The sequence below is a fragment of the Varanus komodoensis genome, unplaced genomic scaffold (assembly GCF_004798865.1).
Source record: "Varanus komodoensis strain SLA01 unplaced genomic scaffold, ASM479886v1 scaffold46_3, whole genome shotgun sequence".
NCBI lineage: Eukaryota > Metazoa > Chordata > Lepidosauria > Squamata > Varanidae > Varanus > Varanus komodoensis.
Window position 1 is genome coordinate 581,871 of NW_025336044.1, and position 16,512 is coordinate 598,382.

Here is a 16,512-nt window from a genome sequence, read left to right on the forward strand (position 1 = left end):
GGCTGATGCAGAGCGTGTGGCTTTGGGTACCGGCAGATCCAGGTCCTTCCTCCCTGCCATCAAAACCAAGGTTGGGGAGAGTCGGGGACACGCTACCCTCCAGTTTGAACCTGTCTTTACTTAACAAGTCCCTTAGGTCTGTTCCCAAGCCTGGCTTGGTGAACCTCTCCCGCAGCCCTGCTTCCCTGGCGCAGGGAGGCGCACGCTTCCCGTTCGGCGTTCGGCCCATCATTCTTGTTCGCAGGAGCGCTCCCGGGCCGGACAGCTTTGCCCCCGGGATTAGCTGCAGTGAAAGGGCCTCCATGGGTGTCCGACAGAGCAGGGCGCCGGGTGCCTCCCCCACCACACCTGCCCAGGGTCCTCCCACATGCCGGGTGCAAGCATCTGCACCGCGTTGGCCCTCCCTGGACTCACACCGGCTGGTGGGGGGGATGTGCCGTAGAGTGTCACGCTCCGGAGGACGCTACAGGGAGGGCGGCAAATGGCTTTTCAGTGGCAGAATCATATCTCCTGTAACGTTTACTTTATTCAATTGTAAATAGTTCGGCGTTGTTTTAAATTCTTGTTTTTATGGACTTCTGTTTGTTTTCTTTGGGTTTTAATTTGTGACTCGCTTGATTGTACTTCACTTGGAGCAGCTCATGCATAAATGCTTTGGGTAAACGGGCACGGAAAGTTTTAAATGCTAGCAATTCCGACAGCCAATGTTGTTTTTAGTTTGTTCTGGAGCAGAAGTGGCCCTTGGGATGCCAAAGCAGCCCTCCCCCCTTCGGCCTTGCAAAGCGGTCCCACGCTCTGCAAATATTTCCAGTGCAAAAGCACGTCTCTCCTGGGCAGGCGAGGGTTCCCCGGGATCCGTCTCTCCCTTGGCAAGAGCGATTGGCTTTCGCTTTATTTTCCAGGGGAACGACTGTTCCATCACTTGCCCGGCCGGGACCTACGGTGCCAACTGCTCGTCGGTTTGCGACTGCAAGAATGACGGCGCGTGTTCCCCAGTGGACGGCTCCTGCTTCTGCAGAGAAGGTAACGGCGGCCCTGCATAAATCGCGCTTTCTCGCTCAGTGGCTCCAGGCTGTGGAGGAGGCGGGATGTCCAGAGCGACGTGTGTTGCGAGTGTCCCGTACCTTGCTGTGTCCTCGGGTGGCCTTGGGGCCGTCCTTCAAGATCGATGTGGTTTGCGATTTCCAGGGAGCAAATCATGCCGGCGCACTCCTGCCAGGCTTGTATTTCTGGAAGGCGGCGGCCTTGGCCCGTGGCTTTCACACGAGACCGTGCCACCGCGCGGCAAAGAGTGCAGAGCCGCTTCCACTCCGTGCCCGGGTGCCGCGCGTGTCAGGCTCGCGCGGCCTCTGATCACGCGGAGACGAGGCCGGTCGTGCGGACGCCTGCAGGTGCATCGTGAGGTGTGGAGCAGTTCCTAGGTAAGGCCTCGGACCTGATGCCCGTCAGCGGAGGGGGCTGGCCTGCGAGTGTTCACTTGGAGGTAAAGCGAATGGTTGCCTTAGCCGGAGTCGAGGGCCGCTTCACTTGTTTGCGTGCGACGTGCCCAGTCAAGCCATTGCGATTGTGAGAGGGAGGGTCAACACGGCCTCCCCAAAGGGCAGTTTCCCCCCGTTTGCTTCTCTGTTCACCCATTTGATGCACCCCGAGAAATCCAGATAGGCGCTCGATTTGTCTGTGATACCACAGCGTCCCCTTTCAAAGAGAGATCGTAAGGGATGCAAACCGGGCGGCCGCTGGTGCATCTGTCGCTCGCTCTGTCTCGTTCCAGGGTGGCAGGGGGTGGATTGCTCTCTCCCATGCCCCAGCGGCACCTGGGGGCTGGACTGCAACCAGACGTGCTTCTGCGCCAACGGAGCGGCCTGCAGCCCCGAGGACGGATCCTGCCTTTGCTCTCCTGGGTGGCAAGGGGATTTCTGCGACCAGCCCTGCCCCGTGAGTCTTGCTCCAGTCCTGAAGCAGCACGGGGGGGGGGGGAGCGGGGGGGCAGAGGCCCAGGCTGGTTAAACTCAGAGGTGAAAAGGCTAGTATGTGGACTTACAAGACCGCCAAGACCAGAGCCGATGGTGTGCTACCCCCACACCCTTCCAGCCGGGGTCCCTCCACCTTCTGTGGACAGCAGGCACCAGGCCCCAAGGGGTGGGCCCTCGTCTTCTAGCTGCAGCCAGTCCAGTGGCCAGGAGAGCGAATGAGCTCGGCCCCTGTCCCTAGCCCTAGCCCTGAGATGCTCTGTTAGATAGTCAGCCGTAGCCCTCCCTGGATTCAAAGCCATTTCCCTCACTGCACCTTGTGGCAGTGAGTTCCGTAAGCTAGCCCTGCTGCTTGTACAGCGGAGGTGTGGAATGCGAGGGCCCGCGTGCCCAATCCGGCCTTCGCAGGTGGCTTGTCCCCTTGGCCTGGCCCCACAGCTTTCCCCCATGCATCCATGGTTTGGTGGCTCGGGACGTCTGTGCAGCTTCTTCCCCTATTCCAAAAGCTGGAACGTCTCTGCTAAGATGAAGTTGCTGGTAGTCAACACTGTAAGCGGTGGTGTGCTGGCCGGCCGGCTGGCTGGGAGGGTGGGGGTGTTTCTGCCTGGGCCCCTCTTCCTCCCACTCCAGCCAGCTCCGAAGTTGCATCAGGCCCTTGGGCTGAAAGGGCTTTGCCCCTCCTGGTGAAAAAAATCCGGGGATCGGGTCCCGCCATGGCTGACGTAATCCCTGTTTTAAAGGAAGAATGGGGGAGGGGGCAGCCACGAACGGGAATGGGTGTCGTGGGGTTTCGACCCTAGCAAGAGGCCCTCCTGCCCCTCTCGTGTTTTCTCTTCGCGGAAGGATGGAACGTACGGCCTGAACTGCAGCGAGCGCTGTGACTGCAGCCACGCGGACGGATGCGACCCCGTCACCGGCCACTGCTGCTGCCTCGCGGGCTGGACAGGTAAAAGCCGTGTGACCCCACCTGCCGCTGCTTCAAGAGGTGTCTTTCCACTTAAACCCCTTTATCCCATCCAAGTCAATGAGACTTGGGGCGCTGCCTTCATCCCGTGTATCCCCAGAGGGCCCTCCTGGGAGAAATCGGCTCTTGGGCAGGGGAGGGCATGGGACTCAAGCTCCAGAGACACAAGCTGCATTCCTGCTGCGATTTGAGCAGAGCGTGGGGCACCAGGCATGGGGCACCAGCGCAGGGCACCAGCGCGGCTCCTGCACCTCTCAGCCTCTGCAGGAAGTTGGCTCCTGCGTGACATGGTCCTTTGGGGGGGGGGGGGCAAGATCACCCTCCAAAGTCTTGGAAGCCCGAGTGCAACTGAGCATGCCTGGGTGGTGCGTGCGGTCCGTTCCACGCCCAACCATGGATTGTCCTGTCTTGGGGAAGAGCTTCCTCCCTCTGGAACTGCACTTGCATTTCTTGCGATTTGGGCAGGTTTCTCTGTGCAGGACTCAAGTTCTGTTTGCTGAGCGGCTGTGGAATAGTTCTGGCTTGTGGCAGCAACCAGGAACTCTGGAGCCGAAGTTCAGCCCCCTGCCGAGTTCTTGCCCTCTTGCTTTGAATTGTCAGATGCATACGCAGAGAAGTCCGGCCGTGCGCTGCCAGGCCCTTTGCAGAAGGAGAGCGGTGCCGGAGAGGCAAACCGACATCGCCTCGCTAGGATTGTGCCTGGAGGACGATGCTTGCGCACGGCAGACCTGTTCCCTTCAAAGTGCCGGCAGTGCCTGCCGCTTGCGGCATTATTTTGAGTGCCGCCGGTTCGAGGCCACCGCTGCGATCGGAGGGACGGCCGTGGCAGCGGTGACGCAGTCGCCGCGGGTTTCCGGGGGGATTTGGCAGTTTACTCAAAGCTCAGGGTAGGGAGCGATCAGAACCCGCGTCGAAAGGCACTGTCGCATTCCAGGTTTTGGGTCACGGGGTCTTAATTACTGGCCCCGGACAACTTCTTCCTCTGCCGCCTCCCCACGGAGCCGCGTCATCGGCGCTGCGGCGGGCCCTCCCGCAGAAGCAGCGGGGTTGCGGAGGAAGTCGTGTGAAGTATTCCGCAATCAAAAGGCAACTTTCTATGCTTAAGCAGCATGGAAGGAAGAAAACAGTTGGGAGGGGAGGGGAGGGGGGGGATGGAGGGAATTGCGTTGCTTAGAGACCAGACACTTCCACAGCGGTTTCGGATGGGCCTTGGCAGGCTGCCTTTCCACGCACTGGCAGCCATCCTTTGATGAGCCATCCCGGCAGCTCCCCCGCCGCGCCAGATGCTCACCTGGCCCCTTGTAGCCAGAGAATCGCGGCCCGGGTGTGAGGCGCGGATGCAGAGCAACCTCTTGCAGCATCGCTGTCTGCAAATGGGCCCCAGGGCTCCATCGGAAGGCCTCCGGGATGTGGGGCTTTTCTGGATCCCATGCTGTACGCCATGCGAAATAGCACCCCACAGGCGCGAGCCCATATCACATCGGCCCTTAAGCCGTGAAATGTTTGCAGCTGAACATGCACTGAAGCATTATTAAAAATATTCTTGCATGTAGAGAGTTAGCAGGTGCCGTTGGCCTTTCCTATCCCTGACGTGCTAGCGTTCTACATGCGGGGCCTTTTTCCCATATATGGAAGCATTCAAACACTTCTCTTGCACTGTGAAATGGGGCGGTGTTTCTGAGGATATGGTTGGCCCCTGCGATGTGTGTACTTGGCAGGAGGTCCGTGCCCATCCAAAGCCCGTGAGATACTCTTCCAGCTTTTCAGCACTAATTAATCGATATTCTGGTGAGCACACAGGAGGAAGAAGTGCTGTGAAGGTACAAATGGAGGCGAAGAGGAGGAGGCAAGGCCCTGAGACAACAGCAGGGTTAGAATCGCCCTGGGACATACGAACCCCCCCCCCCCGCCCCGCAGCACGTGCTTTTAGCACAGCCGGCCTTTGCTTTCCGTCTGCGGAGCTTGTAACGAAAGAAGACACCTCCCAGTATTTGCGGCTTCATGTTACAAAGATCGAGCATCAGGTTGTCATGCTGGTGGACTGCGCCATATTGTCCGTTTTGTAACGCATGCCGCTATAAATAATTGAGGATCAAAACGTGTTGCGTGGATGGGGAGGAGAGACGCTGTCCTGAATTTTGCACTAATTAGACATGACCTAGAAAAGATCAGAAAGTTCAGGAACTTCTGAGGACTTTTGCTCTGCCAGCCCACAGGGCTGGGGCAAGTCAAAAGACTCTCTGCTCCCGATGGTCGACAAAGGTTATTCCGTGTGTTCATTCACACACGTGGGACTTGCACTGATGTCAGTTTCTGTGCAAAAGATCAAGGAAACAACTGTACTTGAAACCAAGGAAGGAAGGAATGTCTCAAGATGGTACGCATTTGAACCTCCTCCCATAGATTTAATATTAATCAAGAAGACAGGAAAAGCTGGAAGGAAAAAAGTGTATAAAATTAGGATGGGTTTGCGCATAGCTCTTGAATGCTGTCCTTTCCTTTCTGTGCCTTTCCTTTCTACAAGAAATTTGAATGTCTCATTTGTGCTGGGTCACAGTCCATTCTAAGAAGGTAAATACCTGCGCCAAAGAACTGATAAGCTTTCTCTGTATAGCACAGGTGGGTTCTCACGCGGGAGTGTTTGGGATGGCTGCAGAAGTAAAGCTCCCCATCCCTTAGCAGCCATATTTAAAATAGCAGGTGTGCACTGCCCCGCAGCCTGTCTTTTCAAAGCATGGCTTGCCCTCGCACGCCTTAAGTCTGATCCAGGGGTATGGAGACCATGAGCGAGTTTGCGTGACATGGCAACCCACCCCAGCAAGAACCTGTGATGTTCCCGAGAGCTGCACTGGGGGGTCTTTGCCTCCTCCTTCCCCTGGTCCTTGGGCAGGTATCCCAGTGGAGGGGTCTGTGCGGACCCCGGCTTGGGCTCGCGAAGCCTTCGGACTCCCTGGGCTTGGCTCCCTGGACTGCGCATCCAGGCCCCTGGGGAGCATGCCCCGGGCTTGCATGGCACCTGCTAAGAATCGGGGCCCCCACATGCCCAAGCTGTGCCCCCTTCCGCACCATGTGCGACAGCCTTTCTTCGTGCCGCTGGACCCGGCGTGGGACGGGCTGCTGCTCTCCCAGGCTTCGTGCCTTGCACTTCCGGGGGCTCGGCAAGACACAGCACAAGAGAAGGTCCACAGCGCTAGCTCACTTTCCAGGACAAGGGCTCCAGCAGTGCCTCAGCCCATGCCCAGCCCTATACAAGCGTCTCCTGCGGGTTTACAACAATTTAATCCTCATTAATTACAATGGAATCATTTTCTCCTTGATTGGGTGACTGGGAGTAGATGCATTGATTTTCATGTTCCTTTTATTCCTGGACACATTTATTTTGACCCAGATGCTCCCCTGAGGTCATTCTGTGCAGGAGTAAGCATGTCTAACATATAATGCCACTTCTTCTCCCTTCCTATTTCTTCTGTTCTTTTTGAACAAGTTACGCCCTTCAATCACTATATTCCAACCATGGGAATCATCCCATCCAGTTTCAGTAATGCCTAAAGTCGCATTTGCCTTGGTGGTTTGAGTTCAGAGTCCTTCTGCTTGTTTCCCGTACTCTGGGCATTAATGTACAGACACCAAAGCCCATGTGCTTTATGGCTTTCCCACATCATTGTGAGGCCTGCTTTGGGCGCTGCTGCAGCTCTTTTCTCTCTCGGGGAGCACGAGCCTTTGTCCACTGCTGCCTCCGAGCCTGCATCTCTTCCCAGAGCAGGATTCAGTCCAAAGCCCTCCAGATTACATTCTTCATGCTGTAGCCAAGCACTTCCTTGCCCGCGCTGGTGAGGTGCAACCCATCCCTGGCCTAGTCTGCCACCCCAGAATCGGAATCTCTCATCTTGGCACCTCCTTCGTAGCCAGTCATTCACCCGGAGCATTTTTCTTTCCCCTTCTATTCCTCTTCCAAGCGCTGGCAGGAGGGATGAGAGAACTATCTGGGTGCCGAAGTTCCTGAGCTCCCTTCCCAGAGCGTCATAATCTGATGTGATTTCTTTGCGTTCCATCCAGCGGTATCATTGGTTCCCACGTGGATTGGAAGAAGGGGATGGGTGTCAGGTGGCCTTATGAGCTTTGGCAGTCTTTTGGTCACACCTCTAATTTGAGCTCCAGGGCGATGACATCCTTGGTGTGTCCATAGGACATCCCAACACGTGGGTTCCAATCCTAGGAGCAGGGGCTCTCCCAGAAGGACGACGCTTCTCTTCTTCTTGGTCAATGACCTGCTCTTGCTCTCTGTGGCGAGGTTGTCTTGTAATTCTCACTCTGCTGGCTGCCCTGCCATCTCATCTGCCAGTGGATAAAACTGGTTCCTTAGCTCTAGTAATTCCAGTGGGGCAAAGCATCTTATGATCCAGCTTCTCCTGACTGCTACCCTTCTCCAGCAAGTTCCTCTTCATTTCCTCTTCACATGAAGTTACCAAAGGCAGGTATAAATATGTATACAAATGGATTTATTTGGAGGGCAGGAACCCCTGAGGAAGCGCTTGTAGAGCAAGGCCATGGCGACCGGGAGGCAGAGCCAGGGATGACCGCTGCACAGAGCGTGGTTTTCTCCAGCGTCCGAGGTCTCCAAGATCTTTAAACAAAGGCAAAGACTGGAACCTGTCTTGGTTGACTGTTGTGGCACAAGGCTGGGCTTGCAGCTCCCGCACTCCTGCTGGGCTGACGAACTAAGCCTTGGTGAGCCACCTGGGCTACCGTCATTGCCGCTCGTTCAGCAAAGCCACCACTTGGATGTCAGCTTGCAAAGGAAAAGATGTGCCTGGCCATCGGTTCCTGGAGATGCGGCAGGAGCTCTTTCAGCTGCCTGCTTGACAATGGCGCCCACTGGGAAGGAGCGTATATGGCCGCTGATGATGCAGCATGCAGCTTTCCCCACTTCCTGTCAGCACCATTTACAAGTTGGCCGCAGGCCACCTGGGAGGCCTGCTGCCAAGAGCCCGGATGGGCCCAGCGGCAGGTGCGGCTGGCTTCCTTGGCGGGCAAGAAAGCAGGCAGGGAAAGGGTGGTGCGGCGGAGAAGCTGCCTCGGCAGCGAGTGAGAGACCGCGGCGGCAGTGGGCAGCGTCCGGGGCAGGAAGGCGCTCTGCCCGAAGCCCCTCAGGCCCGGCAGTGAGGCAGCGAACCTCGTTCAAAGGCTTGGCTGGCTCAGTTTCTTGCTTTTTTTCCAACGGTGGGTTCAGTTCGTCCTGGACTTCGAGAATGTTCTAGTTAAGTTAGTTGCACCTTAACCTCTGAGGATTTTTTAACCTTGTTGTAAAAATTCCTCGACATTTTCATGCGTATTTCTCCGAAAACATGCATTTTTGTGCGCGATGTTCCTAATGCAGGGCACCTTCAAACATGCAGATATTTCCATTTCATCTCATTTCTTACATTTGCGTGCTGCCCCATAGCTCATAAGGCTCTCTGGGCGGCTCACAATAGAACAAATATCCCATAAAAATCCCATTTTGCACGCACCTTTAGCCTGAGAGCCCCATTGCAAAACTCCGAGAAGTGCAACTGGCCGTGGGTAACGAAGTCTGCACTCTGGCTCCAAACCTCCAGATTAGGGGCTGAAGAGAATTCTGCTCCATCTCTGCAGCTGAGTGCAGAGAAGCCGCTTGGAGAGGCCTCGGCCTCCACGCCCGAGTTTCCTGGTGCAGCTTATGGCAACACTGTGAGCTTCGACCAAGTTCTAGGACCTTTCATTGCAACTAGCCCCTCCTCTGCTCTTTTGCTCCCCCGGCGGGGCACCAGTGTGCTGAGCAGCAGTACTAGGAAGGGCCATGAAAAACGGCAGCAAAGTGAGCCGTCCCATAAACCTTCCTGGCCGTAGTCCAGGTGATGCTCGCCATTTCCAGAACAGACCTGAGGTGGCTGAGAGAGAGCCCGTGAGGTGGATGCTGTGAGGAAGTCACAGTGGTCACAGGTAAGGCTGGACGTGCGGCATGAAAAGTCGAGCTGGAGAGCTGCGTTCGTGAGCCAAGAGCAGCAGCTGTGCCGTCACTCAAGCCCACGGAATGTGTTTCGTCTCTCCTGTGGACACATTAATTCAGGAGCACTGATAAGTCTCTTTAAAAGAAGCTCAGGGGAAAGCTCCTTTGAATTTTGAGTGAAACAGGCACTTTAAGGATGAGCTGGGAGGTATTTTCAGCCTGGCATGTGAGCAGTTGATGCGGGGGAAAGAGAAAGAAACCACTTTTGATCTGCTGTAGGGGGCAAAACACATTGTTCGGTAGCATCGTTGTTTTGCTAATTTGACTCACGCACCCTCCCCAGCTGTTACGGCGGCTGGCTTGAGGTGCCGTCCTTGCATGCAGCAAGTGCCTGAGTGACTTTCAGTAATGGGGGCCCACTTTAGTGCAGCGGTTGGTCTGAATGCACATCTCACCATCCTGAAACTTTCCCAGCGCAGTGCCTTTTCAATTTGCACTGCCATCACCCTGTAATAACCGGCGCGGTTGTGCCGGAGGAAATCCAAGGCCTGACTCACACTCATCTTCATTGCCGCTGCGGATCGCAGTTTACAAATGGAGAGAATTACCCCATCACCTCTCCGCGCCTCAAATCCATTCTGCTGCAGGCCTCACACTTCGATGCATGCGACATGAAACGGCAACGGATGCACCATCGCAGAACTGGTGTTAGTGTTCAGCATTTGGAGTTGGCAGACGCGAAGCTGTTTGATTGAATAGGTTGGTCTGTTTGCTTCTCAGTCAGCAGGGGAGAGTTGTCTGCATACTTTTACACAAACATGTGCTGATGTTCAGGTCTCTTTAGTGAATCCATGAATGAATTGTGATAGGTTTTATTGCCCAGTATTTCCCCCAGTCCAAAATGGTAACAGTCCTGTTGAGTAAACTGCCTGAGAAACCTCGAAGGCAACTTCCACGCGGGACTTTCGTGCCTCATCCACGGCTCTTGATGGACAGATCCAGGCAACGTTTGCCTCCACTTTTCACCTTTGCATGTTTTCCAGCCACCACTTGAGTCTTTTTCCTCACTGCAGAAAATTCCTACGGGAGAAAGTCCAAGGGTTCTGCACAGCACCGTCTGGTTGCAGGTGCTGGGAGCCCTGTAATGGATCCGATGTGCATGACAAAGGAAAATAGGCAGCCGTGGTGGGAATTATGGGCCTCTTTTCTCTCTAAATGTGTGTAGGATTGCACTGTTAGTGAATTTATAGGCTGCTCTCCAGAGTCTATAATGTGCAATCCTTTCCAGCAAGCGTCTTCCAGTGCCTTTTAGTGTGTGTTATGCATATGTTTTAAAAGGCTTTTATTCTTGGTTGGTTCATTCTTTCCCTTTCCCACCATGCTATGGATAGGACAATAGACGGAAATCTTGCCAAGCTCCCATTAAGTCATCATATTCTAGCTGGCTGTTCATATAATCTTGCCAGATTTGGCATTTAAACGCTTTTGGAAACTGCATCCCAGATTTCCAAATGAATAGTTTATTTCTGGGGTTATCCTTGCGGTCGTCCTTTTAAAAAAGCAGGAAGAGCTGGATGCCCCAGGGTTGGCCGCCCCCTCGCCCCACTACCTCCGTGTGGCCCTTTTGAAAGGGGAAGCAGCTGTTCCCAGTGAAATGGGAGCACTAAGTGCTTTGGCTTCAGTGAGTGCCCTCTAAATCTTTAAATGTATCATAAGCCTATTAGAAATCAGCTTTAATTTTTCATTGGCTTAATTTCAAGTGAGATGATAAGATTTTAATGTCCTCCTTTTGCTTAAAAATTCTCTCTTTGATGAGGGAACCTTTAAGGATAACTCCTGCTGATATCAGGCTTTTTTTTTTTAAATTTAATCTGCATTTGCCATGCTATCAAAGCCTCCACTGATGTCCTCTCGTTAATTAAAGCCTCTGGAATCACTTGATGAGGTGCCTCAAAAGAACCTGATCGTGGTCAAATTTGCTTTTTGTTTGCCCTAAAGAGAGTCCAAAGCCACATTTTAGGGTGCAGGCGAGAATTAGGTTCCGGACAAAGAATGGCAGAGGGAATAAAAGGAACAGAGCAAATCTTTTAAAATAAATGGACTAAAATCAGAGGCAGAACAGGGAAGGTGCTGTAGCTTAAAAACATTGTGGTCTGTTGCGGCTACAGAGTGCAAAAGGGTGAAATTACGCAGCGAAGCTGTATTCTCTGCATGCTACAGACGGACTAAAAAAACCCAAGAACCCAGGTGATCGGTGTGCGTCTGGGCGGCAGCCTCTGCATTTCCGCAGGCCTTCCCCCCTGCCCTGCTTTAGTGGACTTGCCACACGCAGCTCGCCCGGTCCTGGGAGGGATGGCGGATGTCCCGGGCAGGTGTGTGGCTGATGGGATGCTGCACCAGAACGGCCAGCATGTAAGCGCCCCTGAGTGCGCCCCTGAGTGCGGCACGTTGCCCGGACCAGCCCTCGGGTGCCTCGGGTGCTGGAGGGAAGGAGGCAGCCGGGCCCTGAGAGAAGTGGGCTGTCTGCCCACAGCCCGCCCTCCACACTGCGACCCCCCCTGCTGCCCCCGGCGGTGTTGGGGGGAGCGCCGTCCCATCTCTGCATGCCAAGAAGGATTTGGCTTCTGGGCCAGCTGGCGTCCATGAATGGCATGGGTGGGGTGCCATCTTGCGGTTGGGCCCTGGCCCAGGCTTTGCATGGCTTGTCTAAGGCCACCTGGTCCCGAGAGCTGAGGAAGAGGCCTCCCTTATTTATTTATTATTTTATTTATTAAAACATTTTTATGCCGCCCCATTCGCCGAAGCCTCGGGGTGGCTTACAACACTAAGTTAAAATAATTACAATATAAATCAAAAATATAAACATTAAATTAAACATACAAAAATACAGTATAAAATAAGCCATCCTGGCCAGATAAAATCCAATAATATTAACAGTTAAAATGCCGCTTGAATAAAAAGGTCTTCGCCTGACCTCTCTGGGGAGCGCGTTCCATAACTTAGGCGCCACCGCTGAGAAAGCCCTCCTCCGAGTACCCACCCTCCTAATTTCTTTCACAGAAGGTTCCCGGAGAAGGGCCTCTCCCGCCGATCTCAAGGGGAGGCTGGGCATATATGTCCCTTGATGTCCTCATGGGTCTAAGGAGGCCCCAGAGAGCCAGCATAGTTCCCTTGCAGCACCCTGTTGAACCTCAGCTGGGCCAGCTCTGTCTGGGTTTCAGGCATCCAGGAGAGCAGGCCCCATTCCAGACATACTGGGTCCAGTTCTGGGCACCAAGATTTGAGAAAGATGAGGAAAAAGTCGAAGAGATCCAGCAGAGGGCAACAGAAATGATCCAGGACTTGGAAACACTGCCCTACGAGGAGAGATTGAGAGAACCAGGCATGTTCAGCCTTGAGAAGAGAAGACTGAGAGGGGGGCATGGTATCCTTCTAGAAGGACCTCAAAGGCTGCCACAAAGAGGAAGGTCAAGATGTCTTCTCACTGTTTCCAGAGCGTAGGACATGGAATAATCGACTCAAGTGGTGACAAGCCAGATTCAGGCTAGATAGCAGGAAAAGCTTCCTCACTGTCAGAGCAATACAGCAATGGAACCAGCTGCCCGGAGAGGTGGTGGCTCTCCCACCCTGGAGACATTCAAGAAGAAACTGGGCAGCCACCTGAGTGGGATGGAGTGACTTGGTGTCCTGCACCAGCCGGGGGCTGGACCCGACAGCCTTCTGGCCCCTTCCAGCTCCACTATTCTGTGCCTCTGTGCCCCAGCCTTTACCTTGCTTGTTTCGTCCCAGCTCGGGCCTCATCTCTTAGTCCAGGGGTCCTCAGACCATGGCCCGTGGGACGGATCTGGTCCGCCATGGCCATCCGTCTGACCCGCACCGCTGTTCGCCGCCCATACGCACGCTTGCCGCGCAGGTGGGGAGGCGGTGGCTTGCTTGCTCGGAGATGGTTTTGGACTCACTGGGAGATCTCTGAGCGAGCGAGCGAGCCACCGCCCCGTGCGCCCGACGGCACCTCACTGCCCCCCCCGGCACCCCCACCTCACCGGCCCACGACGGTCACCGCAGCCTTTCAGCTGGCCCCCTATTCAAAAAGTTTGTGGACCACTGTCTTAATCTGTCCAGCACTCTCCTGAGCAAAGTCAAGGCATGAGAGCGATCCAGCAGGATGTCCTTCGCCTTGCCTAGACCTGCAAAACAGATGGGGGGAGCTTGTGGGAATCTGGAGGGCTTCAAGCTGCCCTACAGATTCACTAGGCACGATTTCCCACAATCCCTGCAGCGGAGACACAGCCCTTTTCATTTTTCTTTGGAAAGTGTCCTTTATTCTCTCTGCAACGTCCTGAACTTTTTGCTCTTTCTGCCTGCGAGAGCTCGGTGGGATGGACCTCTCTGTCTTTAGTCTGAGTCAGACCCTAATTGGAAGAGGGTGAGCCCCGGCGGGGACTCCACGGGCACCCTCTGAAGGCTGCCGAAGCCGTGCTGTTTCTGCCCTGATGGAACTCGGATCCTGTGGCTGCCGCGGATGCAACAACATGGAAGAATTAACCTTCCGCCCCCTCCACGCACCGAGCCTGCGGGGGAGGCTGATTGTGCAAGGCTTGGCCAGAGCTGTGAATTGCTCAGAGACTCAGCAAGCAGCCGCCTGCGTGGGAGGGTGCTGTGGGCCATAATTAATTCCTCAGGGCCCCCTCGTGTGTCCAAGGCCCCCTTTGGGAACTGCCACCTCCACACCCCTCCCCTCCACCCGTGGCCCACGCTGTCCCCTCTCCTCGTAGGGGGCTGATGCGGAGCTAATCAGCTGCCGTGGAGTTCGGCTTCCTTCTCTCCGGCCCAGAACGGAGGCACGGTATTCTCGGCACACGGGCGAGCAGAGCGTGCTTGCGTGATTGTTAACGAGCGGGTTTCAGGTTGAGCTGTCGTGCTTGTGATTTGAGCTTCGTTTCTGCTGCTCAGGAGGAGAACAGCAGAAACGAAGCAAACGCGTCATTACCAAACACAGAGGGCCTCCCAGGCCGCTGAGTGAGCCTGGTACGGTTTTGCAGGAGGGACGGGCGAGGCTGTGCCGGGAGGAACCCCGCTGGGTGGGCTCAGTCCTGGGCTTGCCTGCCACGATCCTGGGGCCTCCCGGGCAGGTGCGAGCAATGCGCCGCTTCTGCTCCTTCGGGAGGTGGTGACCCTGACCCGCCTCGCACACATGCTGCCGCCATTACAGAGGGCTGCCTTGGTGGGGGGGAGTGGCAGGGCCGGCCGGCCCCTCCCGTCTCTTGGGGATGCTCCTGGGCCCCTGGAAGTGCACTGCGGCTCATCAACTTCCCCCTCAGGGATGCTCGGGCTTCCCAGGCATAGCAGCACTGTTCAGCGGGACAGAAGCTGCAGTGCTGCGAAAGGCCTGCAGGATTCTGCCTGGAAAGTTGTACTGTGCAGAGATAGCGCCATCTCCACAGACCAATCAATATCGAAATATGCAGCCTGAAGAAAACCCAACCCTTTCCAAACAGATAAGGCACATTGACCCAGTAAGGCAAAACCATCAGTTTTGTGATGCCATGAAGCAGTCTTCTCCAGTTGGGTGCTCTTCTGATGGTCTAGAATACACCTTCTATCTTTCGCAGCTGGCATGATGGGAAGGGTAGTCCAAAATAGCTGGCAGGCACCCCACAGAGTTATTTATGGCATACGCTTTTGCTTTGGCTCGATATGGTAGTCTTCAGCTGTAGAAAGTTTTGTGTCCTCTCATGACGTCGCATGCTGAATTTCAGCTTCTGCAACCCACCATCAGCTGTTGGAGGGAATAGGATTTCAGAAAATAAACGTGGGCATTTGTAAACGAAAGAGGCAAATGTGGACAAGCATCTTTCTGCAAGTGGCAGAGGCAGCAAGGGCCAGATTCGCCAGCTGCCTCTTTTCCGGACCAGCATTGGCTGGGATGCATTCGGTGTGTCTGTCCTTTCCTGAACTCCAGCTCCAGAAGGTTCATGCACCTGGGAGAGGGCTCGGGCTGAGACGAGCTGGAGCCCCGGAGCCTTCCAGAGCGCGGAAAGCATTTTGGCGTCTCTGTGTTTGACGTCCATCCAGCACCAAATGTGCCACTGCATCGGGCTGCCATGGGCGGGAATCCATCCTTCGATTGCCATTCGGATACGGCAGATGAGTGGCTCTTAGGCCTTCGCATCGTGCTGAGAAGATGGGAGAGCGGAAGGGTGCTTAAGTGTCGGATCAGCCCTGCCACGGCTAATTTCTGTGCGACTGTCCTGAGATCGTAATGAATAATTGTTCTAAGGGGCAGGGAAGAGAAATGTGGAGCTCTAAGAGAGAGAGAATTGCAGAGCTACATTGATCTAAACATCTCCCAAAGATCCCTCTTAAAAAAAAAAGAGGAAAGGAAGCTCCGTCCTGCAATTTCTCCAGGTCCTACCATCTCTGAAAAATAATTAGTTCAGTAGCAAGATTCCCCCTTAACAAAGACCCTGCCACAGTCGAGGGATCGAAGAAAGGAGCCCAGCAGAAGCCTCTGGCTCTCATTTATTCTACCCACCTTCTTGCTTTTCCTTTCTTCCTGTGTTTGGAGAAGTCTGGCTGTATTCTCTGGGGGCAGCAACAACCGGTGTCATTAAGAGACGGGGCTGAAGTTCAGCAGAGCTGGAGTGAAACAGCAAGGGCAAATGGAGGTAGAGGTTTTTATCGATGCAGAAAATTTGGTGGGGTGGAAATGACACGGTGCAGACCTAGCATCTTTCTTTCTATGTGGTATTGATGGTTAATTCCCTGTGGATAGGCACTCGCGTTTTCTAGTGGCTTTCATCGGCTTGAGAGAGTTGAGACTGGAGTGCCCGGAGGAGAGAGCGGGGTCCTTCCACATGAGTGTGGAGTCGGCGTGCTTCTCTCGCCCACTTGGCTCACACAACACCTGGTCACTTGACATCCCATCATTTGCTTTGCTGTGTTTTCTCTTCTGATTATTTTATCTTTTTGCCCACTCCGTAGAACATCTCTCCATTTTCAAAAGAGAGGAAGAATAGCACAATCATGAGACACGTTGCTCATGATTTTGATATGTGCAACAAAGAACTGCCGAGCTTTCCAGCTGGAGCCATTTTAGCAAGATTTTTGCTAGATTTTATCCAGCTTTTTTTTGGGGGGGGGGGGGGGTGTGGAGAGAGGGGGGTGCATGTGATGGAAGAACATGTTTTATTCAGTCACAAAGCCATGACCCACCCCTCACAACCCCATGGACAACATTCCTCCAGGCTCTCCTGTCCTCCCTTGGAGCCTCCCCCCAAAAAAACCTTACACCCACCGCATCAGTGACTCCATCCAGCCACCTCATCCTCTGCCTTCCCCTTCTCCTCTTGCCATCTACTGTTCCCAGCATCAGGCTCTTCTCCAGGGAGTCCTTCCTTCTCATTAGGTGGCCAAAGTATTTGAGTTCCATCTTCAGGATCTGGCCTTCTAAGGAGCAGTCAGGGTTGATCTCCTCTAGGACTGACCGGTTGGATCACCTTGCGGTCCAAGGGACTCGCAGGAGTCTCCTCCAGCACCACAATTCAAAGGCCTCAATCCTTCGGCGCTCAGCCTTCCTTATGGCTGTGAAAGCTGGACCATAAGGAAGG

At 54.6% G+C, this 16,512-nt stretch overlaps 1 protein-coding gene across 1 annotated transcript in view; it reads left to right on the forward strand.

The window, feature by feature from the left end:
• Nucleotides 1–16,512, forward strand: part of MEGF11 (multiple EGF like domains 11) — a 303,278-nt gene that overhangs the window by 244,647 nt on the left and 42,119 nt on the right. The window contains exons 12-14 of the mRNA XM_044445070.1: nucleotides 903–1,023; nucleotides 1,772–1,935; nucleotides 2,814–2,916. Of these exons, the coding sequence (XP_044301005.1) occupies nucleotides 903–1,023; nucleotides 1,772–1,935; nucleotides 2,814–2,916 (388 nt within the window). The remainder of the gene's footprint in view (nucleotides 1–902; nucleotides 1,024–1,771; nucleotides 1,936–2,813; nucleotides 2,917–16,512) is intronic.